General features: G+C 43.4%; 2 protein-coding genes and 1 non-coding gene across 3 annotated transcripts; 2 read left to right on the top strand and 1 right to left on the bottom strand.

The window, feature by feature from the left end:
- Positions 1 to 754: 754 nt before the first annotated feature.
- On the bottom strand, positions 755 to 8,352 carry creb3l3a (cAMP responsive element binding protein 3-like 3a). Its single transcript, XM_014216352.3, has 10 exons — positions 8,146 to 8,352; positions 7,617 to 7,730; positions 7,208 to 7,451; positions 6,876 to 7,009; positions 6,395 to 6,505; positions 6,176 to 6,282; positions 4,793 to 4,861; positions 4,612 to 4,696; positions 2,808 to 2,904; positions 755 to 1,505 (listed from the first exon to the last, which is right to left on the bottom strand). Exons 1-10 carry the CDS (start codon positions 8,167 to 8,169, stop codon positions 1,180 to 1,182), a joined length of 1,311 nt encoding a protein of 436 aa, XP_014071827.1. The 5' UTR covers positions 8,170 to 8,352; the 3' UTR covers positions 755 to 1,179.
- Positions 8,353 to 18,172: 9,820 nt separating this feature from the next.
- On the top strand, positions 18,173 to 24,341 carry LOC106613766 (elongation factor 2b). Its single transcript, XM_014216353.3, has 13 exons — positions 18,173 to 18,456; positions 19,673 to 19,887; positions 19,993 to 20,174; positions 20,445 to 20,656; positions 20,876 to 21,054; positions 21,185 to 21,290; positions 21,525 to 21,777; positions 21,867 to 22,062; positions 22,239 to 22,605; positions 22,698 to 23,051; positions 23,253 to 23,435; positions 23,706 to 23,838; positions 23,982 to 24,341. The coding sequence occupies exons 1-13, from the start codon at positions 18,454 to 18,456 to the stop codon at positions 24,173 to 24,175; spliced, it is 2,577 nt and encodes an 858-aa protein (XP_014071828.1). The 5' UTR covers positions 18,173 to 18,453; the 3' UTR covers positions 24,176 to 24,341.
- On the top strand, positions 21,366 to 21,432 carry LOC123724994 (small nucleolar RNA SNORD37). The gene has a single exon (XR_006757471.1). It is a non-coding gene; the product is annotated as a small nucleolar RNA SNORD37 (small nucleolar RNA).
- Positions 24,342 to 25,340: the final 999 nt, after the last annotated feature.

A 25,340-nucleotide genomic window follows, 5' to 3' on the forward strand; every position in this document is an offset into this window, starting at 1 on the left:
TTGACGCACCCATGCATCAATCTAAGTAACATAATAATACAAATCCCCATCAGAATCTGTCAGTTTAAGCTAGAGATATAATTTTTTTTGCATGGGCTGCTTCTCTATCCACTGTATATGTTGTGTTTGTCAGACCATGAGACATCCCGAAAATCGTCCTTCTCACGAAAACGTCTGTAGTGTCCGAATGGTTTGGCCAACAAACTATGATGACCACTCTCACGAACACAACTGTGTTCTCCATTTTGCTCTATGACCACCACAAGTGTCATGGGACTCGTCTGAAGGTAACCCATACAATCGGATGGAGATATGGAGGTAGTTTTATAAAATTATTTCAAAAAGAAGGGGTGAAATATGTGTAAAAACTAAATATATATATATATCCTGAGCTTTCTTATATCTCCTAGATATAGGACCAACACTACAAACCCTTATGATTTATTTTTTGACTGTCTTTTTTGCCATTTATGAATGTGTTATTGAATGCATTTCTATGGGCTATAGTAGTAAAGGCCAAATTCCATATTGGATGAAATAATTCAAAATAACATGTTTTGATACCTAAAGGGGTCCTAAAATTCAAAATCAAATAGCTAAAGGATCCATGGTATGACCAACTAAGCTAACAATTCCATATGTTAGCTTAGTACCCCTCCCCCCTTTCCGCCCAACAGCTTAGACTTTTAGATGCTAAAGGCACGAGCTACTGAATCTAATGAAACTACTCAGACATGCAGACAGCACTTAAACATTCTAAAGTTTGAGACAGTTTTATTAATGTGTAGCAAGATTGTCAATAAAGTTATTGCTTCATAGTATACATGCAAAATGAATCTCAAAATTGTTTGTAAAGCTCAAAGTTGTACACACCATCACAGTTATGAAAAACAAGAATTATTGCCTTTCTCAAAATACACAAATCTACACTGTCAATGTTAAAACAGTCATGGAGGGGCAAGAGATGCTCAATTCATCTTGAAAACAATACAAAACAGTAACAAACAAGAAAAAAGCATATACATAAAATATAAGAGGCAAAAGCAGGAATGATTTATTTCTTATTACCCTAACAGTGTAAAAAAGAGACTAAGGTGTGTGCTACTCTATGTTTCATCATATGAATTGTGTGGAGATGGGAGCAGAGCAGAAGAATCCTGCTGGGAATACTCTATCCAATCACATGTCATCAGCATGTGGGCGTAGTGTGGCTCTGCGGTGTGGATTCAAGGTCACTGTAGCTATGTGGCCGGTAATGGGGTCCCCGTGGAAATGGGCTTGCTCATCCAGGCTATTGTTGGGAGACATGGGGTCGAGATTGGACAGCCCCTGGCTGCCGTGACCGGTGCCCAGCTTACCCAGCAGAGAGGTCATCTCATTTACCCCCTGGTCTCCTGGGAAATGGTGGTGCGGAGACTTGGGCTCGTCGTCTGCGGTATGGTACGGCTGGTCAATGACATGCAGCACTCTGGAAGACTGGAGGTTGTGCAGGGATCGTGACTGTACTGCAGGACGGAGAGGGACACAGGTTACAGGTGAGTAAGCAGCTCAACACATATCGATTCCAGTCATTAAATGGTGAACTAATGTCACACATACTACATCCCCAGTCCAAATTTAAGTTGTTAGACTGTAAGCCACCTTTTAAAAAATGTGTACCTTGGCTTTTGGTTGTACAATTAACCAAAGACATCTACTGTAAGAATAGATTCCACTCACAGAGCTGACAGACCATCAGTTAAGATGAGTAATTACATTTAAGTCATTCACTATCTTAAAACATTATGAGACCATTAGATATCTTTGAAGTCCCTTTCATATTGTATCCAACAATTCCTATACTCTTAGAAAAAACTTCAGCTGTCCCCTTAGGAGAACCCTTTTTGGTTGCAGGCAGAACCCTTTTGGGTTCCATTTAGAACCCTCTGTAGAAAGGGTTCAACATGGAACCCAAAACGGTTCTACCTGCAACCAAAAAGGGTTCTTCAAAGGGTTATCCTATGGGGACAGCCGAAGAACCCTTTAAGGTTCTAGATCGCACCTTTATTTTTTAATTTAATTTAATTTTTTACCCTTTTTCTACCCAGTTTTGTGATATCCAATTGGTAGTTACAGTCTTCTCCCATCGCTGCAACTCCTGTATGGACTCGGAAGAGGCGAAGGTCTCGAGCCGTGCGTCCTCCGAAACACGACCCTGCCAAGCACTGCTTCTTGACACACTGCTTGCTTAACCCGGAAGCCAGCCACAACAATGTGTCAGAGGAAACACCGTACAGCTGGCGACCCGAGTCAGCTTGCAGGCGCCACAAGGAGTCGCTAAAGCACGATGGGATAAGGAAATCCCGGCCGGCCAAACCTTCCCCTAACCCGGACAATGCTGGGCCAATTGTGCGCCGCCTCATGGGTCTCCTGGTCACGGCCGGCTGTGACACAGCCTGAGATTGAACCCGATCAAAAACTGCAATGCAATGCCTTAGACCGCTGCGCCACTCGGGAGGCCAGCACCTTTTTTTCTAAGAGTGTACAACTGTTGAAAGGAGACTGTTAGTCAGACAAGCTGACGAGAATAGGGATTAGTAATACATGTTCTCTGTGCTGAGGGTTGCCAGCTCAGCTCTTGATCTGAAATGTGGGGTCCTGGTGGACCGTCGTGCTCTGCAGGTGAGTTGTTATAGCAGCAGCGCCGTAGCAGCGTCTGGCACTATGAGAGGAGCTCTAGTCTAATCAGCTCTCCAGCTGTGATGTGAGGCAGGAGGTACGGGGTGGCGGGGCGAGGTTTGGCCGGGCAGTACGGAAGGCTGACTCACCTCTCACTGGGCTGAAGTCCCCTCCTTGGCTGACCTTGGGCTCGGAGAAGGGTTTCAGGTCTGGGAAGAGGATGAGGGAGAAGGACAGGAGCAGCACCTGGGGAAAAAGGAAATGTGAAAAAGTGATAATTTGTACTTTGCCACAGCCAACAAGGTTTAGCAGTTTAGGGGAGCTTCCAATCCCCAGTAGAGCTCCAGAGTTAAAGACACACTCTTCAGTAACTTTTGTTCAAAGTTGTTCAGCTAATCCCAGTACAGTGCATCAAAGTCAACAGGTGTGAACACACAATCTGTATTATTTACATTTGTGCATTTTCTTAACCTTTCTGGTGCAGGCGTTCCGCTAGCGACCCACCTCGACAACATCCGGTGAAATTGCAGAGCGCCAAATTCAAAATACAGAAATAGTCATGATAAACATTCATAAAAAATACAAGTGTTATACATCGGTTTAAAGATGAACTTTTTGTTCATCCAGCTGCTTTGTCAGATTTCAAAAAGGCTTTACGGCGAAAGCATACCATGCGATTATCTGAGGACAGCGCCCTGCTTACAAAAGCATTGAAGCATCGAAACATGCAGACAAATACATCCTAATAGTTCCAGTAAAGTTTGTTGAAACATGTCAATCGATGTTTATAATTAATCTTCAGGTTGTCAGTTGTCTAAATAATCAATAATATTTCAACCGGACAATAGCGTATTCAATAGAAAGGAAAAAGAACGAAAGGCGCGCACTCGGTCACGCACGCAAACCAGCACTGCATGATTCTACAGTCCACTGACAGAAAGGTCTCATTCTTCTTCATTTTTCAGAAAACAAGCCTGAAACAATGTCTAAAGACTGTTGTCATCTAGTGGAAGCCATAGGAACTGCAATCTGGGTCCTAACCCATTAGATACTCAATAGGCATTCAAGTTAAAATACCCACATCAAAAAAATCCCACTTCCTGGATGGATTTTACTCAAGTTTTTGCCTGCCATATCAGTTCTGTTATATCCACAGACATTATTTTAACAGTTTTGGAAACTTTTGAGTGTTTTCTATCCAAATCTACCAATTTATATGCATATCCTAGCTTCTGGGCCTGAGTAACAGGCAGTTTACTTTGGGCACACTTCTCATCCAGACGTCGAAATACTGCCCCCAAGCCGTAAGAAGTTTTAATGTACAAGGCATTAGAAGAGACACAAACTCATTCATATTCATATTTGGATTTACAAAGTCTAATTTCTGTTGGCACTGATGTGGTTTTAATTGATCTGTCCAATTATATTAATTATATGAATCAATGGTGTGTCTCTCTGGAGTGTATCTCTCTGTGTATATTTCACTCTATATGTCTGGCATACACCTTTTTATTTAGTTTTGTCATTTCTTTCAGGGGGGGGGGGGGGGGGGGGTTACAGGTACAAAACAATCAAATAAATGTATACAAAGATAGCCCCAACCCAACGCTCACATCCTCCCAACCCACCAGTACCACCCCTTCCCTCTAAATATATACAGAATATATATTGGTTTGTATGTGTGGGGCTTTAGCGAGATTGTTCTTATCAGAGTCAGGTATATTTGTCCAGGCCTCAATTGTTCCATGACTAGCACCATTCATTCTCACTGTTGATAATTGTAATGGTATAACTTCTAACAGTAACTGTATCCCCTGGTTAAATGGGAAAGAGTGAGGTGGTTGCATATTTCCACCTCTCCACCTGTCTGTCTCTCTCTAATCCCATATGGTGTATGAGCTGGTGTATGAGCTGATCTAGTGAACTGTTTCTAAAAGTGACACTTCTGCTTACCAGGACACAGGTCCCAGCCTGGGCGGCCTTTTTGGAGCCGTTCATTACCAGAGTCTGCATCCTACGCAGCTGCTCCATCAGAGACCTGGGAGACACAGAGGCTCAATTAGCAAACTTTGCCACCGGGTGTACGGAGGCAGAAACAGAGCAGGGAGAGCAGATTAGTGTGGAGGTTCCTCACGTGTTGCATTTCTCCAACTGGAACACCTTCCTCTGCAGTTCCTGGTTGTGTGTGTTGCAGGCAGTCATCCTGGAAGAGGAACAACAAGGGAATTTCCCAGATGAGACTGACAAGCTGTTGCTGCTCGATCAGTCCAAGAAAAACACCATCCTGATACAGCATCACTCACAAGCATGCCGAGAAACACTTTGGTATAACTAAATCATACTGTGACACTCAAGGACACTGAATTACACAATGGGCCCTATGCAGTTTCTTTGCACCACAAAACTCACACACTGTTTCTTAAACGTTTTGTGCTCAGCACCCTGTGACCAGCACTGGGCAAATTTCATGTCTGCTGAGGGCAAACTTGAAAGTTGTGAAAATTCCAACGTGCGTTTACTGTGAACAATGAGGCTCTACCCACTTAAGTTACAGTTTTAACAGTGGCCAAGTAGGCTACTGTGGCTATTTGATCATAACATAGGCCTAACAGAGTGACTTACCATCAAAAACAATGGTAAGTCACTCTAACATTTTTTACATGGAAATAGCTGTTCTATCGTTCAGCCTACAGTAGCAGCCAATGTGTGGTGTTCATGAGACTTTTGAAAAAAACATGCAGAGCTTGACATTAACCTGTTTATCCACTTGTCCTTCAGATAAGGTGACTAAAAATGTTGTTGTGTTGTTTGATGCAAGAAACCACTTTACAAAATAAAATGCATTATTAGTCCCATAGCATTATTACAGAGAATTAAACAAATTATGCTACTCTCTGCTTGTTGGTAACTTAGCTTATTCAAGCCTTTCTCAAAATATAACACTGCCCCTTTAAGACAAAAAAAAGCAATTTTCATGACTTGCTTTTCAAAGACGTCTAGAAATGTACACATTTTATGCTCTGGTCGGAAACAATCACTCCCCCATTGCTGACTACAAATTATCCATAACTGGGCTAATAACTCACTGCCTAGCAAAGGATATGAACACATGTGCACAGGTGGCTACATGCAGCTCTCGCTTTGATCTCTAAACAAGCTTATCTAATAGTTCGTTTTGTTCAGGATGTTGCATTGGAAGCGGCTAATATTGCATTGATTCAATCACAATTCCCACAGTAAAGGGAAACATTGATAGTGTTAACTAACAGGGAAAACTCTAGAAAGTTGAGTGACGTTCAATCTCGTGCTTCACTGCACGGGCTGATATTTCTTCTGCGCGGCCTGCACAGGAGCGCAGCTTAGAGGGAACATTGCCTGTGACGTGTTCCAAATATCTTTATATTATAAATATTACTATACATTTTTGTCGGTTGTAGTCAGAGTTGGACACTTCTACTTTGACTTTAGGCCTACGAGTCCATATCTTTTTCATTTATTTAGTGCCTGTTGTCAGTACCTGCTCTCCAGACCATCAATATATTCCTTTTTCTTCTTCCTGCTCTCTTGGGCCGACTGCTTGTTCCGGATCTTTCTGCGAATTTTCTTCAGAATCCTCTCCTCATACTAATGGAAAACAACAAAGGAACTAAATATTTAGCATGTTTACGCGCATTTGAAATCCTCAAGAGCCTTAAGTTGTTCTGTGAAGCTGCAAAAGACTGCAAAAAAGTTTTACCTTGGTGAGGGGTAGTTGGCTAGGCAGAGTCACCCCTTCCTTGGCCAGCAGTTTTTTCTCGTCCTCATTGAGAATCAACTCTTGGAAGGACTGCTGGGACTGCTGTGGGGGCTGGAAGTGAGACGGGAATGTTAATACAGTACATAATATGTAAAGCATCACAACCAGTGGCCTGAGCAGCAATGTGTTTTTCAGTGTGAGTGGAAGGAGTGCAGAGAGTCAGGCAGGCAGCATAGCCCATTCCTCTCATCTCATGCTTTCCTCACAGCAGTTACATTACCGTCCTGAACTCATGCCCTGCTGCGACTGTCTCTTTTAAGTTGACCTGTTTCTTCATGTTCTCCTCTGAATGTTTTGGAATGACTTTATCCATCATACCTATTCCTCTCCACTCCAACACACTCGCCAACATACGAACAAGCCATTACAGACGCACTCATCCAAACACACACACACACACATACTCTTTATCATCACTCACCGGCTCAGATGTACCAGAGAGCAGTAGCTCCTTGACAGTGAGGGGAAAGCTAGAGGTCAGCTGGGTTTTGTGTGCATCAGAAGAACACTTTGTCCCACCAGTCCTTCCTGGGTAAAAGCCTGAGTCCCAGCCATCTGTAACCATACAGAGAGACAGGATGTGACCAGATGTAAGGGCCATCATTTGTCTGTTTGTGTTGATACTGAGACAAAGGCAGGATTAGCCTAACATAACGTAGCAACTTTTCTCTATGTCACTTATATAATAAATAACATGAAATGCTCTGTATATTTGTATAGTTTCTGTACTAATGTGTGCCATCTATGTCCTACTGATATTAATGGAGAAGTCGGTGTCCAGGGCGGCCCTGGTGTGTGGCTGAGGGGGGAGGAAATGGGGCTCTGTGGGAGGGCTCTCAGGGCGCTTGGGGCTGTCCATCTGATCGGAGTGGGGGTCCTCACTGATTCCACTGTCACTGGGAGAGGGAGACCATAGGGGCGACCCCGAAACCGAGTCACTGACACTCAGGAGGGTGTTCAAGAAGTCCTCGCCCTGTAGCTTTGTTGGACGCAGCATCTGCCAAATAACACACCAAATGTTCTAATTACTGTACAGCCGTACGGAGAGAGTGGTTGAGAAAAGCAGGCTAGATATGCTGATCATGTGGTAGACACAGCCAAGGTGAAAATGTAAAAACACGGCAGGGTAACATCAAAGAGTGAATGCTTTCACTCCACTCACGTTTGGCTTGTGAATAGGCCAGGCATGGTTCCCATGGTGTCCCATCTCCTCGTGACGGAGGATGCCATCGTTCTGATCAAACAGCAAATCAAGCAGCTCAATCCCGTCGCAACCCTGGAACAGAACAGGCCACTCAATGACATCATGTTACTCTGTGTTTACAAATGAGAGATAACATTCCTTACAGGAAGGCTGTAAAAGCAATCATACCGAGGACTAGTAATGCTTTTTATTGACATTATCTCATGTCACTCTTATCTGACTTTTTAATCAGTTTTACCATGCCATTCAACACAGTAAACTTGAGTTAAATTCAATTAAATTGATCTAGTTTGGACTTTAAAAGATTGTCAGTCTATGTAGACCACACAAAACACCCACACCTACACACTCACTGGCAGGTAGATCTACTGCGTCTTAGGAACTTTGTTAGACGGCACATATAACCTTGTGCCCTAATAACATAAACTGCTAACCTACTTATCCAGGACATAGTAAAACACAGAAACGAACACATAGGCCGTGTTACCTGGTCTGAATAGTGGTCCATCATTTCAGAACTAGGGTGGAACAGGGAGGAAGTCCCCAAAACAAGATAAATCCAGTAAAATGGTCAGTTTCCTTTGTTGTGAAGGAGCTCTGTTCCAGATGACCGTGTGTCTCTACTGTTTGTCACTGTTCGTGTTCTGAGGTCCAAGGTTTAAACTCCAACAAAGCACATCCAGTCATCAACCCCAGGTCCGTCACCCCATTGGCCAGCATGTAAAGAGGAGATTTGATTGGCAGGGAAAGACTGACAACTGAGGCAAGTTTGACTGTCTAGAAAAGAAAGAACGTGGATGGATGGAAAGTTTATACTTTCCTTTCCTCTTGTTGTGTTTGATAGCATTAGGAGGAATGAGGGTTAACCTTTCACACGTTTCTGTGTTGTTTGTTAATTCATAAAAGTAACCAACACACTATGATACCGTTTATCCATTTCATACAATCCCCATAAAAATGAAAGAATGCTTTTATAATTAAATCTTTATTTTTTAAATTTAAATCAATCAATTCTTTCAAGTCTGAACAGAAAAAAGCATGCCCTTATATCCTCTCACAATTCATAAAATATTTTGATGTAGATCTCCTGGAGGTTTCTGCATTCGTTTACAGATACATTTAGAAGACACCACCTGTTGTTATTACTGTGATTATGTTGTGCTTATGACTAATGCCTAGAATTGCAGCACAGGCATAAATTAAACAAAAACAAAAGATGGGCACATGTTTATGTTTGCTCTTTTCTGAAGTATGTTCAAACTTGTTCCCATTTTAGCTGCAATTATGACACATGCAAAGACCCCTGGGCTCTACAGGGAAGAAGAAAAAAAATCCACCAAACCAATTTGCGTCATGAATTGCAGTCATGAACTGCCAGTCTCAGTGTTTTAATGCGCAAGACAAATCTATTTAAATCTCACTTTGTCAAATGCTGATAGTGATTTGGCTGTTTCAGTTCTCAAAATGTAAATCAGAAAGCCTTAGGAATTGTATTGGAAAGTTGATGGAAGATTATTTTGGCAAGGCTATTAGTCTATACATCTCAATAGTGACAGAGCTATTTCTCTCACGTCTACTGTGTCTTCAGAAAGTACTCATACCCCTTGTCTTTTTCCACATTTTGTTGTGTTACAGCCTTAATTTAAAATGGATTAAATTCAGATTTGTTGTCACTGGCCTCCCCATAATGTCAAAGTGGAATTACGTTTTTCAAAATGTTTACATTTACATTCTGTGCGCAATATAGTGTTTAACATGATTTTTGAATGACTACCTCACCTCTGTACCCCATACATACAATTATCTGTAAGGCCCCTCAGTGGAGCAGTGAATTTAGAACAGATTCAACCACAAAGACCAGGGAGGTTTTCCAATGCCTCGCAAAGAATGGCATCTATTGGTAGATGGGTAAAAATATCCCTTTCAGCATGGTGAAGTTATTATTTACACTTTGGATGGTGTATCAATACACCCAGTCACTCCAAAAATACAGGCGTCCTTCCTAACTTAGTTGCCGGAGAGGAAGGAAACTGCTCAAAGATTTCACCATGAGGTCAATGGCGACATTAAAAAAGTTATAGAGTTTAATGGCTGTGATAGGAGGAAACTGTAGATGAATCAACAACATTGTAGTAATTCAACAATACTAACCTAATTGACAGAGTGGAAAGAATGAAGCCTGTAGAGAATAAAAAATATTCCAAAACATGCATCCTTTTTGCAGCAAGACAAAGTAATACTGCAAATAATGTGGCAAAGCAATTAACTTTTTGTCCTGAATAAAAAGTGTTATGTTTGGGTCAAATCCAATACAACACATTACTGAGTACCACTCTTCATGTTTTCATATGTTATGGGTATGCTTGTAATCATTAAACCTTTTGGAGTTTTTCAGGATAAAAAGAAACAGAATGGGGCTAAGCACACACAGAATCCTAGAGGAAAACCTGGTTCAGTCTGCTTTCCACCAGACACTGGGAGATTAATTCACCTTTCAGCAAGACAATAACCTAAAACACCAAAAGGCCAAATCTACACAAATCTATGGCAAGACCTGAAAGTGGTTGTCTAGCAATGATCAACAACCAATTCGACAGAGCTTGAATCATTTTGGAAATAATAATGTGCAAATGTTGTACAATTCAAGTATGCAAGCTCTTAGAGTCTTACCCAGAAAGACTCACAACTGTAATCGCTGCCAAAGGTGATTCTAACATGTATTGACTCAGGCGGTTGAATACTTATCTAATCAAGATATATAAGTGTTTCATTTTTCATACCATTTTTACAAATGTAATCTTTTTTTTCACTTTGACATTACAGAGTATTTTGTGTAGATCGTTGAAAAAAATATTACAATTAAATCCATTTTTATTCAACTTTGTAACAACAGAATATGGAAAAAGCCAAGGGGTGTGAATACTTCTGAAGGCCCTGAATATGATCATAAAGCACACACAGCAGTGAAGCTATGCACCATTTATTCATTTTTCTCATAGACAGTTTACATGAAATTATGAGTTGTGAACTTCTCATGTGAGTTGTCAACTTCTAAATGTTCTATTATGTCCAAAAAGCCTAACCCTTTTTCTCTCCCTATCTCCTAGCTCACTGTATCACTTAAAATATCTGTTACTCTTTCCTTTCGTCTGTCTCTGCCCTGCTAGCTGTGTCGTCAGTTCAGTCTGCAACAGGATCCCTGCCAATAACCATGATGGTCTTTATATTGTGGCAGGATTACGTTATCATTATTGCTCCTCTATCTGATGGGGAATGGGTCCAAAGGGTAAAACCTTGTTCTTAGCCTGCAAGTTGCGCTTGTACATTGTTACAACAGAATGAAAAAACAATATATCACTACTCTCAGGCTCTGTGGCTTTGGGATTACCCTTATGGATATGGCCTGATGTAACCGGTCATTGCTCCTACAAGCAAACGTTCACATGTTGTCTGTTTAAAGCATACATCCAATGGGTACAATACAGTCTGTGCAAATATTATTTGATAAAAAAAATATAGACATCTTAAAATGTTGACACAAGTAACTGTGGGTCAAAAGCATCTGCAAGTGTGAGTCAAAAGCAACTGTGAGTGTGAGTCAAAAGCAACTGTGAGTGTGAGTCAAAAGCAACTGTGAGTGTGAGTCAAAAGCAACTGTGAGTGTGAATCAAAAGCAAGTGAGTGTTCAATTGGCTGAATGTGAAGGACTGAACGACAATGTGAATGGAGCCTGAATAGAGATCATGAAAAATAACCTTGAGCGTGTGTTTGGTCTGAATAATAACTGAATAAAAGTAAAGCACTTAGCAGACTGAGTAAGAGTAGATTTCTGGGTGTAATCTTGGGCTTAAATGGCTTTGAACGGTCTTTGCACAATCATAATCAGTCTGCGTTCAATTCCTCGCTCAGTCAGCCGGAGTCCAATGCACATTGTGGGATTTCAATCACATTCAATGTTTTGAATAGCAGCATAAAGCACATCCCTTCATATTGACCAGATGTCTTTATCTCAGTGAAAGTAAATCTAGAATTATTCAAAAGTTTGTCTGACTTTAGTCCTATTGATTAAAATCTACAAGTCTAAGGACTCACAAAAGTTATTTAAAACTATGTCATGCCCGTTAAAAACAGCTCTAAACAATATGAAATATGACATTTTGCCCTGTAATGGGCTTTTGGGTATGGAACAGGACATTCTGTTATATAAGCCCATGTCTTACCGTACTATCATTAGATAATACCTTATGTAACAGCACAGACCAGTAGAGAGTATTGTATGGCACTTCAGAGACAGAGAGTTGGAATGCGGTGGAAATGTACTAATGATGCAGAAAAAGGTCTGAACTCTTCGCAGAGGCACCACCTGCTGGAAGACTTGACAAAGAGACGTGGCAACTGGCAGTCATTCACAGTCGGAGTGCAATAATAACAATGAATAGTTTAAAAGCAAATGTTCCATAGCTTTCACTATACATGGGATAAATCACCAAATTCAAATTGTGTACTCTAATCTATCGCTTCCCTTTTCAAAATCAAACCAAATTGTATTTGTCACATGCCCCCGAATACAACAGGTGTAGACCTTACAGTGAAATGCTTACTTACAAGCCCTTAACCACTGCATTAAAGCTACCCTGATATGCTGGAATTAATAGGAAAGATTTGCACAACATGTTTTTTGTTTTTTATGTGATTGAGGCCAAATGAGTTGAAAGAAATCAGGAATAGGTTTTATTTTATAGGGTTTTTGAGGAATGGCAAAAATGCAGTCCAACTTTTACTTGGGGTGAACTGTCCCATCTAGCCTAAAATAGGCTGCTTTTACACAGGTAGCCCAATTCTGATCCTTTTTTCACTAATTGGTCTGTCGACCAATCAGATCAGCTCTGAAAAAGAGCTGCCGTGAAAAGATCTGATGTGATTTGTCAACAGACCAATTAGTGAGAAATAAAAAGATCACAATTGGGCTGCCTGTGTAAACACACCCATAAAAGTGCATTTTCTATGGGTATAATTTATTCTTCTAAAAGGAACACTCAAAAGAAATTGTATTTGTCGCATGCGCCGAATACAACTAGTGTAGACTTAACAGTGAAATGCTTGCTTACGAACCCTTCTCAAAGATGCAGAGCTGCACAAATGTATAATGTACATGAAGGCAGGGTAAGGTGACTAGGCATCAGGATAGATCATAATAAGGTATCTGAGGTAGATATGTACATGAAGGCAGGGTAAAGTGACTAGGCATCAGGATAGATCATAATAAGGTATCTGAGGTAGATATGTACATGAAGGCAGGGTAAAGTGACTAGGCATCAGGATAGATCATAATAAGGTATCTGAGGTAGATATGTACATGAAGGCAGGGTAAAGTGACTAGGCATCAGGATAGATCATAATAAGGTATCTGAGGTAGATATGTACATGAAGGCAGGGTAAAGTGACTAGGCATCAGGATAGATCATAATAAGGTATCTGAGGTAGATATGTACATGAAGGCAGGGTAAAGTGACTAGGCATCAGGATAGATCATAATAAGGTATCTGAGGTAGATATGTACATGAAGGCAGGGTAAAGTGACTAGGCGTCAGGATAGATCATAATAAGAGTAAAATAAAAGTACAGAGTAGCAGCAGGATATGATGAGTGGGTTGTTCCATGTCGTTTCAGCAGACCAAGACCTCCACCATCTCAGATTGTCTAAAATTGTTTCTCTAGTTAGAAACAGATAAAATAAGCATTCCGGCAATATTATTTTGTTGAAATATCATTTGATCGCTGAGAAATTAAGCTAATTGATTGCACCCAAATTGGCCATTTTAATTCATACGATAATATTCAGTAATTATAGTACCTAACATCCGATTTGGACCAAACTTTTTTCTAACAATGAGTGAGACATGAGGAACCCAAAGAAATTGTCAAAACCCACCCACGAAAACCCCACACCCATCTAAACCCAACAACGAGTAGATAGTATCAGTTCTCTATCTGACAAGTAGCATGGAACTGCCCTCAGAACAGCCTCAGTTCGTCTGGGCATGGACTCTATTAGGTGTCGGAAGCGTTCCACAGGGATGCTGGCCCATGTTGACTCCAATGCTTCCCATAGTTGTGTCAAGTTGGCTGGATGTCCTTTGGGTGGTGGACCATTCTTGAGACACAGAGGAAACTGTTGAGCGTGAAAATTCCAGCAGCATTGCAGTTCTTGATACAAACCGGTGAACCTAGCACCTGCTACCATACCCTGTTCAAAGGCACTTAAATCTATTGTCTTGCCCATTCACCCTCTGAATGGCACACATACACAATCCATGTCTCAATTGTCTAAAGGATTACTAATCTCCTCCCCTTCATCTACACTGATTGAAGTGGATTTAACAAGTGACATCAATAAGGGATCATAGCTTTCACCTGGATTCACCTGGTCAGTCCTCGTCATGTTCTTAATGTTTTGTGTACTTAGTGTATGTAAGTAATCTATTCTCAGTTTTTCCCCTGTTCAGTGTGTGTGTGTGTGTGTGTGTGTGTGTGTGTGTGTGTGTGTGTGTGTGTGTGTGTGTGTGTGTGTGTGGGGACGTGTGTGTGTGTGGACGTGTGTGTGTGTGGACGTGTGTGTGTGTGTGTGTGTGTGTGTGTGTGTGTGTGTGTGTGTGGACGTGTGTGTGTGTGTGTGTGTGTGTGTGTGTGTGTGTGTGGTGTGTGTGTGTGTGTGTGGACGTGTGTGTGTGTGGACGTGTGTGTGTGTAGACGTGTTTATCTATTCTTGTGGGCACCAGATTTTTTTTTTTTACTAACTGGGGTTAAGGTTAGAATTATGTTAAGGGTTAGGAGCTAGGGTTAGTTTTAGGGCTAGGGTTAGGTTTAGTGTAAGGGTTAAGGTTAGGTTTTTGGGTTAAGGTTAGGGTTACGGTTAAGGTTAGGGTAAGAGTACGGGTTAGGGTTAGGGTAAAAGTACGGGTTAGGTTTAGGGTTAGGATTTAGGATTAAAGGATCCTAAAAATGTTGGATTTTAGGATAAAAAATAGGATTTTGAATGGGACTGAATTGTGTGAGAGTGTCAGTGTAGTGTGTGTGTGAGTGTGTATAGTATATATAGTCTTGTGAGTGTGCATAGAGTCAGTGCAAGATAAGTGCAGATAGTCCGGGTAACCATTAATGAACTATTTATCAGTTCTTTCGGCTATTTATTAGTCGTATGGCTTGGGGATAGAAGCTGTCTCGGAGCCTGTTGGTCTGGGAGCCAATGCCCAGGTACCGTTTGCCGGATGGTAGCAGTGTGAACATCTATGGCTTTGGTGGCTGGAGGATTTTGCAATTTTCCAGGCATTCCTCTGACACCGCCTGATATAGAGGTCCTGGATGGCAGGGAGCTCGGCCACAGTGATATACTGGGCTATCCGCACCACCCAATGTAGCGTTTTGCGGTCCAGGGCAGTGCATTTGCCATACCAAGCAGTGATGCAGCCAGTCAAGATTCTCTCGATGGCGTAGCTGTAGAACTTTTTGAGAATCCGAGGGCCCATACCAAATCTTTTCAGCCTTCTGAGGGGGAGGAGGTGCTGTCATGCTCTCTTCACAACTGTGCTGGTGTGTGTGGACCCTGTTCAGTCCTTAGTGATGTGGACGCCTAGGAACTTGAAGCTCTCAACCCGCTCCACTTCAGCCCTATTGATGTGGATGGGGGTGTGCTCTCCCCTCTTTCTCCTGTCGTCCACGATCAGCTCCTTGGTCTTACTGATGTTGAAGGAGAGGTTGTTGTCATGGCACCACACTGCCAAGTCTCTGACCTCCTCCCTGTAGGCTGTCTCATCGCCGTCGGTGATCAGGCCTACCACCTTCATGTTGTCAACAAACTTGATGATGGTGTTGGAGTTGTGCGTGATCACACAGTTGTGGGTGAATAGGGAGTACAAGAGGGGACTAAGCCCACACCATTGAGGGGCCCCCCTATTGAGGGTCAGCGTGGCGGAGGTGTTGTTGCCTACCCTCACCACCTGGGGCAGTCCCGTTAGGAAGTCCAGTTATAGAAGGAGGAGTTCAGTCCCAGGGTCCCCAGCTTGGTTTGGAGGGGACTATGGTATTGAACACTGAGCTGTAGTCTATGAACAGAATTATCACAGTTATTTCCCCTTTTGGAGGAGGGAGAGGGAAGTATGAAGTGTAATTGAGATTGCGTCATCTGTGGATCTGTTGGGGTGGTATGCGAATTTGAGTGGATACACTGAATCCACTACAAAATCGTAAGGGTTTTCGATCGATGTTGTTACGTGGGAGATCTGTTTTAAGTCTCTATTCAAATTGTGGATGTGTTGGATGAGGTGGCGTCGTAGAGAATAACAAGAAGTGAGCTTATTTAGATTTTTTTGTGTGTTTCTATGGAACAGAAGGTGCGTGCTCTGTGTCTCAAGACGATGTCAGAATGGAATGTGTCGTGTGGATCTTCGAAGCAGGGCGCCTATCAAGGGTGTTATCTTTGGAGTGGCGCTAGAAGCAAATGCAAAGGAAGCCCCCTCCATCCATTCTATTGTTTTTTTGATGAAGAGTCTCTTCCTTCTCACGTGTATTTGGGTTACATGAGATTCCCTGGGAGAGCCTTTGTGCCCAAACCCATACAGTGTGATAAATGTAAATGATTTGGTCATGTGTCAAGTGTATTTAGATGGGAGGGGTATTATATGCCAGCTGAGCCTAAAAGCTGCGATTGTGGTGGTGAACATGCAGCTGAATTTCTGAAGTGTCCTGTTAGGGAGAAGGAGACAGAGGTGGCAAGAATAATCCAGAGGTGTTGAGAAGAGTGGAAGAAAGGTGTGAAGTTGAAGAAGTAAAGGTAGTAGGGGTAGAGAGAAAATTATATTCACTGTCAACAGAGGGATCCTGACATGTTGCATGTCAAGAAGGTGGACTTTGTAGCGTTTATTACTTTGGTTATCAACGCAAACGGAGAGGAAATAGGAGAAAATAGGCATTATTGTGAGTGCAGCTGAGCGTTTTTGGGGACTCAGGGATTTTTTTTGCATTACAAGGAATCCTGTCGATAAATGCTCCCTCCTCACAGGCACCAGAGCCTGTGTATAATTTGATTTGAATGTGACTGAAGGAGTGGGATGGTTGTTTGATTTTCGTATTGTGTATTATGTTGCCCCCCCTTCCCACAATGGAATATTTTTTGTTTCAATACACCGTACAGTAGGTGGCGGCAATACACCAATAGGTGTAGTCGGTCATAAAACTTTAAAGAAGAAAAAGAAGAACATAATATCTGACCTACCAAGTCAGGTCAGGTCGGGTAAGAGCGGACATGGACATCCGGAACGTCCCAAGGACCCCAGATAGAGAACATCAAGACGAAGCAGCTGCTTTACAAGTGGGATGCACTGTTGAGCACTACATCCCGAGGGGATCATGCTGATTGTACAGAGATTGTGGCAACTGGTTAAATGCCGTCCCTTGAGAAGGCAAGAACAAAATGTATGTCAGGAGAAGTGCAGTATTAGCATAAGGAGACATATATTAGGAATACGGAGGAGGAATGGAGGGAAAAAGAGAGGCAGAGGAGGTCTAAGAGGGAGAGAGGGAGGAAGAGGGTGAGCTTGAGTTGGTTAAAAATGGCGGGAAAAAGGGAGATGGTTTGTTAAAGAACAATGGTAGAAAGTGTAAGCAGAGTGAGTTGAAGACAGGAGGAGAAATGGAAGTGAATGAGGGTGAAATATCGGAGCTGGTAGGTGTGGTGAAGTTCTCGGAGCCCGAGGCTTGCAATGAGGGTCAGGATGAAGATGAGTCTGTGGCTGATCCATTTGTGGTTTCAGGGTGGGTGAAAACAGAGTAGGGTGCTGTGGAATCGGTGAAGGTAACCAGAAGTGGTCTTGTGATAATTGTTTGTGTTTCTGCTAGTCAGAGGGAGCAGGTGCTCCATGTTAAACGAATGGGGGCAAGAGATGTGAATTGTTTTGCTCTCAAGAAAAGGGCGCCATTGAAAGGAGTAATTACTGGGGTAGGGGTAAATGTGAAAGTTGACCAACTGAAGGAGAAGATTCCCGGTGTTTGTGATGCTTGTCGTTTGGTGCGACGCAGACAGGGTGATGAGAGTGGTGAAACAGAAGAGTCATTGTTTTGATGTTGAGTCTTGCCCAACAAAGTGATGTTAGGACCAATAAGTTATCCTGTACAAGCTTTTATGCCGAATACATTACGTTGTTACAGGTGTCTAGCTTATGGGTGGTGGTGTCCTGTTCTTTCAGGCTGTTGGCCTGAAGTAGGACTAAATAAATGTAAATAGATAAAAATAGAGTATGGAGGTGTTATTTATTTTATTTGTTAGTGAGTGTTTTCAAGCAAAGTATAAGGGAGTTTTATACTTCAGTCTAGTAGATGGCGGTAATGCAACATTTATTGGATGCCAACCACCGTCAAACCTCATCGAAGAAGAAAAGCGGATGTATACCACAGTCAGCAGTCTATTTTTGCACCTAGGTGTGGCGCACAAGCGATTACTCTTTGTTTGATTTCTGGATGTTGATTCGGCCTAATTTCGTAGCAGTATAAATATTTCGTCAAAGCCTGTAGGACCACCGGCGTCAAATGCTAGCTACAAATGTTAAGCAGAGAAGTTGTCTCAAAATACCTCGCTGTGTACAGAGCTTGTCACCGTACGTCGTCACGAAGCACGCCAGCAGTATAAAACCGTTCCTGTTGACGTAACCCAGTCTCTTCCCTGCCTATGCCCTCGTGAGGTGGGCAGTGTCATATCGTGTGTCTTCGTTTCCACAAAGCGAATCCACAACCATCCGTCAAAATGGTGAGTTGGCTAGTTAGTATATTTTGGGGAATAGTGTAATCGTGGTATCTGATTCTTCAGTATATCACTTTTAAGTATATAGATTGTTGAAACTAGGATGATAGTATGCGGTGACTTGGGTTTAGAACAAAATGGCACCCATTTTTTTTTTTTTTTTTTTTTATGTGAACAAACCTCTTCCCGCACAGCAGTGCCGAAACACGAATTGTAATCCCCATGTCAAAGAGAGCACCCGTAGCTGTCATGCCCTTCCAATTAGGTACTAACGTGAAATTACGTGTCGATGCCATGCCGGCCAGTCTCGTATTGTTCTCTTGGCGGTAGATTGTCATGTTGCTTACATTGCAATATTGGCCACGTCGAATTGTCCTATCTTTTAGTTACGTTAAAGTTATTTGTCCCTTATCCAGCGACGTAAACGCTGTCGGTGTTAACGTTAGCCGGTCAACTAACAAGTTATGTTGACCGGCGGGCGTAACTAGCTGTACACGTGGCCTATTCAGCCAGACAGCGCTGTCTAAGCGCTTGTCTTGACCATAATGGTTGCGATCGAATTGAAGTCTGCTGTTTGCAGTAAAGGAACAGCTGATATTTTAACGTTATCTAGTTGGTGCACTACCTACTTTGTGCTAATAAATGGCAGGTGTAGTTAGCTAGCTGACGTTTATATATTTCTGTTAACTGCATCGAGGCCTAGCCTAGCTTTGTACTTTGTCAGGTTGCATAGCGTTCCAGTCACATGTCCCATCGTGGGCTCAATGCCATCCTATATGCACCACGATTTACCTCAGTTTGGCAGTTTTTGATTGCCAGGCATTGAAATACTAAAGCATGACGCCAGCTAATAAAGTCCTGTCGGCTAACGGGCGAGCATGCTCATGATTGTTTGTCAGCCAGGTCCGCATTGGCAATTCAATTGCATCAGCTTTCAGTGCCTCACATCTGCCATAATGGTACTGCATTGTGCATTACACAGTCTATAACGAGAATCAGCAATTATGCATTTGTTATTACCCCCTACCCCCGCTACATTGTTACAGTATAATACCTTAAATTCCCAAATCTAGAAGAGTTTGATGTCCTTGTGGCCATGTGGAAGGGAGAAAAAAAAGTAAGGTGGAACTGGGCTGGTTAGAATACTCAATATTTGGAACTTATACCTTTTCACAATGTGGAAGGACAAGGGAGACTAGACTAATAAACCATTTTCCCATAGGTGAACTTTACCGTAGACCAAATCCGTGCCATCATGGACAAGAAGTCCAACATCCGTAACATGTCTGTGATTGCGCACGTCGACCATGGTAAGTCCACCCTGACAGACTCACTGGTGTCGAAGGCTGGTATCATCGCAGGATCCCGCGCCGGAGAGACCCGCTTCACCGACACACGAAAAGACGAGCAGGAGCGCTGCATTACCATCAAATCAACGTGAGTGTCCACTAGCGTACTTGTGCACAGTTTCCCTGACTGCCCAGAGGTAGGAGAGTGGCCTGAGTGTATTGTAGACTAAGAACGCAATTTCCTTCCCTGCAGCGCCATCTCAATGTACTACGAGCTCTCGGAGAACGACATGGCCTTCATCAAGCAGTGCAAAGATGGCGTTGGGTTTCTCATCAACCTGATTGACTCTCCAGGCCACGTTGACTTCTCCTCTGAGGTCACAGCCGCTCTCCGTGTTACTGACGGGGCCCTGGTCGTTGTGGACTGTGTGTCAGGTAAGAAAGCGGACTAGTGCCCTACTTATGTCTGGCACGATTATGCTTTAATTTCTGTAATAGAAAAAACATATGGCGTGTTCTATAATTTGTGAACAAGTATTTCTTTATTTTCAGACATCTGTCATACAGGATGTCATATTGATGCTAGGTTCCGTGATTATGAGGTATATTACAAAAAGGAGTTGGAGCCAGTCAACCAAACAAACCAATCCATTTGTTTTCAACATTTTCCGAACTCATTATCTGCTCTTGTCCTTCCCTGCCCAGGTGTGTGTGTGCAGACCGAGACTGTGCTCAGGCAGGCCATTGCTGAGCGTATCAAGCCTGTGCTGATGATGAACAAGATGGACCGGGCCCTGCTGGAGCTGCAGCTGGAGCCAGAAGATCTGTTCCAGACCTTCCAGCGCATCGTGGAGAATGTGAACGTCATCATCGCCACCTACGGAGAGGATGAGAGTGGTCCCATGGGCGCCATCATGGTAAGCAACTTCTTTTGGCTGTGTAATGCATTGCCAGAAATGGTTTAATATCAGTTGTGAATTGTCATTACGCCAGTTCTATTTTGCATCCAATGGCAAAACTGCAATTTACATGAATATTGAAAGCATTTCTCTGTAAATAGAATACTAGCTGCTTGGTATCAACCCTGCCCCAAGTAGTGAACAAAAGCGCTGTCAAACTAATGACTGTTGTCACAGATTGACCCAGTCATTGGAACTGTTGGCTTTGGGTCCGGACTTCACGGATGGGCCTTCACCCTGAAGCAGTTTGCTGAGATGTACGTGATGAAGTTTGCTGCCAAGGGTGATGCCCAACTAGGACCAGCAGAGCGCTGCAAGAAGGTGGAGGACATGATGAAGAAGCTGTGGGGTGAAAGGTGAGGACCACTTACTGTCCGCCTTGTAATCAGCTGCCACATTTTCCAGAACTGGCTACTGATTTTAAGATTGCCTGGTACATGTCAAGTTTGCAGTGTGGTTAAATGGTGAGACTTTCTTCCCCTTCAGGTTTTTTGACCCTGCCACTGGCAAGTTCAGCAAGTCAGCCACCGGACCTGATGGCAAGAAGCTCCCGCGTACGTTTTCTCAGCTCGTGCTGGACCCCATCTTCAAGGTGAGTGGGGACATGACTTTCACAATGTTTTCAGTATCTATCTGACCAGGAAAGCCGTTTAGAGCTTTATGCGTATGAGTGATGACATAAACATTCTTCACTTTGACCTGATTGTCCAGTGACGATAAGCTTCAGTCTGACATGCATGGTGAAGGCTATAGTTACCTCTCCCCATATGATTGCATCTCTATTTTGTTGTCCACCCGTTAAGTTTTACTGCTGTTTCTGTTATAGGTGTTCGATGCCATCATGAACTTCAAGAAAGAGGAGACGGCCAAGCTGATTGAGAAGCTGGACATCAAGCTGGACAATGAGGACAAGGAGAAGGAGGGCAAGCCCCTGCTGAAGGCTGTGATGCGTCGCTGGCTGCCAGCCGGAGAGGCCCTGCTCCAGATGATCACCATCCACCTGCCCTCCCCCGTCACCGCCCAGAAGTACCGCTGTGAGCTGCTTTATGAAGGACCTGGTGACGATGAAGCTGCCATGGGTAAGACTACTGCCTCGGTCTCCTTTCCTTCATCTGGAAACATGGAGGGTACTGTATACCGGTCTGTTAACCCAACTGTTTCATCTTAGGTATCAAGAACTGTGACCCCAAGGCTCCTTTGATGATGTACATCTCCAAGATGGTGCCCACCACCGACAAGGGTCGCTTCTACGCCTTTGGCCGTGTCTTCTCCGGCTGCGTGTCCTCTGGCCAGAAGGTGCGCATTATGGGACCAAACTTCACCCCTGGAAAGAAGGAAGACCTCTACCTCAAACCAATTCAGAGGTTGGTACATTCAAAGCAGCGCTTCAAATGACCATACTTTGTTTGTCTTGCGCAATCTATGAAGGCACATGTGACCATGCAGTGAGCCCAAGGTGCATTCTAGACTAACATCGTAGATGCTGTATAAACTCTTACCCAGTATTGATCTGTTGACTGACTTGCCCATTCCTCATTAGGACCATTCTGATGATGGGACGTTACATTGAGCCTATCGAGGACGTGCCATGCGGGAACATTGTTGGTCTGGTTGGTGTGGACCAGTACCTGGTGAAGACCGGTACCATCACTACCTTTGAGCAGGCCCATAACATGCGGGTGATGAAGTTCAGCGTCAGCCCTGTGGTGAGAGTGGCTGTCGAGGCCAAGAACCCTGCTGACCTGCCCAAGCTGGTGGAGGGGCTGAAGCGTCTGGCCAAGTCTGACCCCATGGTGCAGTGTATCATCGAGGAGTCTGGAGAGCACATCATCGCTGGAGCCGGAGAGCTGCATCTGGAGATCTGTCTGAAGGATTTGGAGGAGGACCATGCCTGCATTCCACTGAAGGTACACTCGTCCTCCATGCCTCTTTACATGATCCCTTCTACAATGGTGTCACGGTACAGGCAGTATTTAATAAACACCCCTCTCCCCCACAGAAATCAGACCCGGTGGTTTCCTACAGGGAGACTGTGTCTGAGGAGTCTGACCAGATGTGCCTATCCAAGTCCCCAAACAAACACAACCGTCTGTACATGAAGGCCCGGCCCTTCCCTGACGGCCTGGCTGAGGACATCGAGAAGGGCGACGTCAGCGCCAGACAGGAGCTGAAGATCCGTGCCCGTTTCCTTGCCGACAAGTACGAGTGGGATGTGTCTGAGGCCCGTAAGATCTGGTGCTTCGGCCCCGACGGTACCGGCCCCAACCTGCTGATGGACGTGACCAAGGGAGTCCAGTACTTGAACGAGATCAAGGACAGCGTGGTGGCCGGCTTCCAGTGGGCCGTCAAGGAGGTGAGCAAGATTTATGGATGTTTTTCCTGCTCTTAGGCAGAATTTGTCGGTGACTTTAAACCAACATACCAACTTTCGAAGATGCAGCTTTATATTGTGTTGGAAAACACCAAGGGGTAGTTTTCAATGTGAGGATGTTGATTTGTCAAGCAACCTAAAGTACTTGATTCAATACCTTAAATATGACTATTTTGTTTCCAGGGTGCCCTGTGTGAAGAGAACATGCGTGCTGTCCGCTTTGACGTCCATGACGTGACCCTCCACACAGATGCTATCCACCGTGGTGGTGGTCAGATCATTCCCACAGCCCGCCGAGTGCTGTACGCCTGCCAGCTTACAGCCCAGCCAAGACTCATGGAGCCGGTCTACCTGGTGGAGATTCAGGTAGGCTTACAATTCAAAATGTCTGAATGTTTGCTTTCAATAAGGACTAGGTCTATGATGAGAAATCATGCACCACGCTGAACAAGTGATGGATAAACCCATAAACCACAATATCTGAGACCTGAATGTACACATGAGCTTGCAACTAGAAGCTAATGGAAGTTGACTAGAAAATGCTACAATTCTAGAACCCTGAACTGCAAAGCTTTTGCATGCATACCTGTAGGCGTTAACCATAGTTTTCAATGTTAACCTTGTTTCTCCCTGCAGTGTCCTGAGCAGGTGGTAGGAGGCATCTACGGTGTGCTGAACCGGAAGCGCGGTCACGTGTTCGAGGAGTCCCAGGTCATGGGGACCCCCATGTTCATCGTCAAGGCTTACCTACCTGTCAACGAGTCTTTCGGTGAGGGACTCGCCAACTGCTGTCCACTTTGCCCTTCTTCCCATATGCATTTACCAGGGCTATATGATTCCCTGTTGTAGTAAGTCTGCAGCCCTTCTGTATGTGTAAAACCTCATATGCTAATACCCGTGGTCTTTCTCCAGGTTTCACAGCTGACCTGCGTTCCAACACTGGTGGCCAGGCCTTCCCCCAGTGTGTGTTTGACCACTGGCAGATCCTCCAGGGAGATCCCCAGGACTCTACCACCAAAATCGCTCAGATTGTGTCTGACACCCGTAAACGTAAGGGGCTCAAGGAGGGCATTCCTGCATTGGACAACTACCTGGACAAATTATAAAAGGCTTCCCTCTCATTCCCCTGCCTTATTTCCCCCCCTCCAATACTGAGGGACAGTACTGTACAGATCACCATGAGCACTAACATTTGCCAAAAGAGAAGTCAAGACCTTGTCAAGAATTTATGAATTGTAAACCATAAACTAAATTAAAAATGGGAAATAAAAACTATTGTGGTTGGGCCTTCATTGGGAAAGGGTGGGGGAAGTTTGTCCTGACCTGTAACAATCCAGTGGAACAGCTGGACCAATATTGTTTCATATACTAGTTTGCTTATTTTATTGGGCTTTGTTCATACAGCATGCCCTGTCCCTCATTTCAGATTGAAGTGGTTCTGAACGTGCTTTGGCCATCTTTAAAGCCTGTTGGTGGACCTGACATCCTTAACTTGCATGCTTTGGCAAACCCATTATATTGTGACAGACTTGTTTAATCTGAACATTTTATTTACAATGTACATTAGCCAGACTCATGTTTTTAATTTGAGATTGCATTGTTTGGTGCCATTTTATGGCACCTCAGGCAATTGCCTCCTGCCACACAGGCGATATACCTAGACAAGAAAAGTTAACCAACTTATGTTGCATTTCGCAAGCATGCAATTGAGTATGTACACATTTCTCTTGAATTTGCATGAAAAATGAAAGCAAACATGCCTTCCTGGCACAACGGCTCCACTGGCTGTTCAGAATGGCATCCAAAACAAGACTCTTTAATATTTACAGGTCTAAGCAAACTAATGCAGTGGTAAAATCAACTTTTGAATTTCAATTCACCATACATTAAATCAGCAGACAATTGTTCATTTTCATCATTAGACTGGTAGAGTAACATGTTTGATTCACCAGGTAGGCCAACGGTTCCTGAAATGTATTGAATTTCAACAATTTATTTCAGGGATTACTCAATTTTATATAAACTTGCAGGCAGGGTTTAATTGTCAGTTTCCTGTCAAAGTGCATCAGTGCAACTATAAGGAATTCAATTTCTGCGCTTTCATTCACAATTCTACACAGCCATTGGAAGATTAAACCTAGCGACCATTTGGGGATTTATTTTTCATTGAGGTAGGGGTAGACTTTATTTCTTCAGATTTCTCACCTGGTAATTATCTGACAGATACATTATTTAGAAGACATGCTCATTTGCTTCAGAGAAAAGTCCACA

Source organism: Salmo salar, chromosome 10 (genome assembly GCF_965601325.2).
Source record: "Salmo salar chromosome 10, fSalSal1, whole genome shotgun sequence".
NCBI classification, from domain to species: domain Eukaryota; kingdom Metazoa; phylum Chordata; class Actinopteri; order Salmoniformes; family Salmonidae; genus Salmo; species Salmo salar.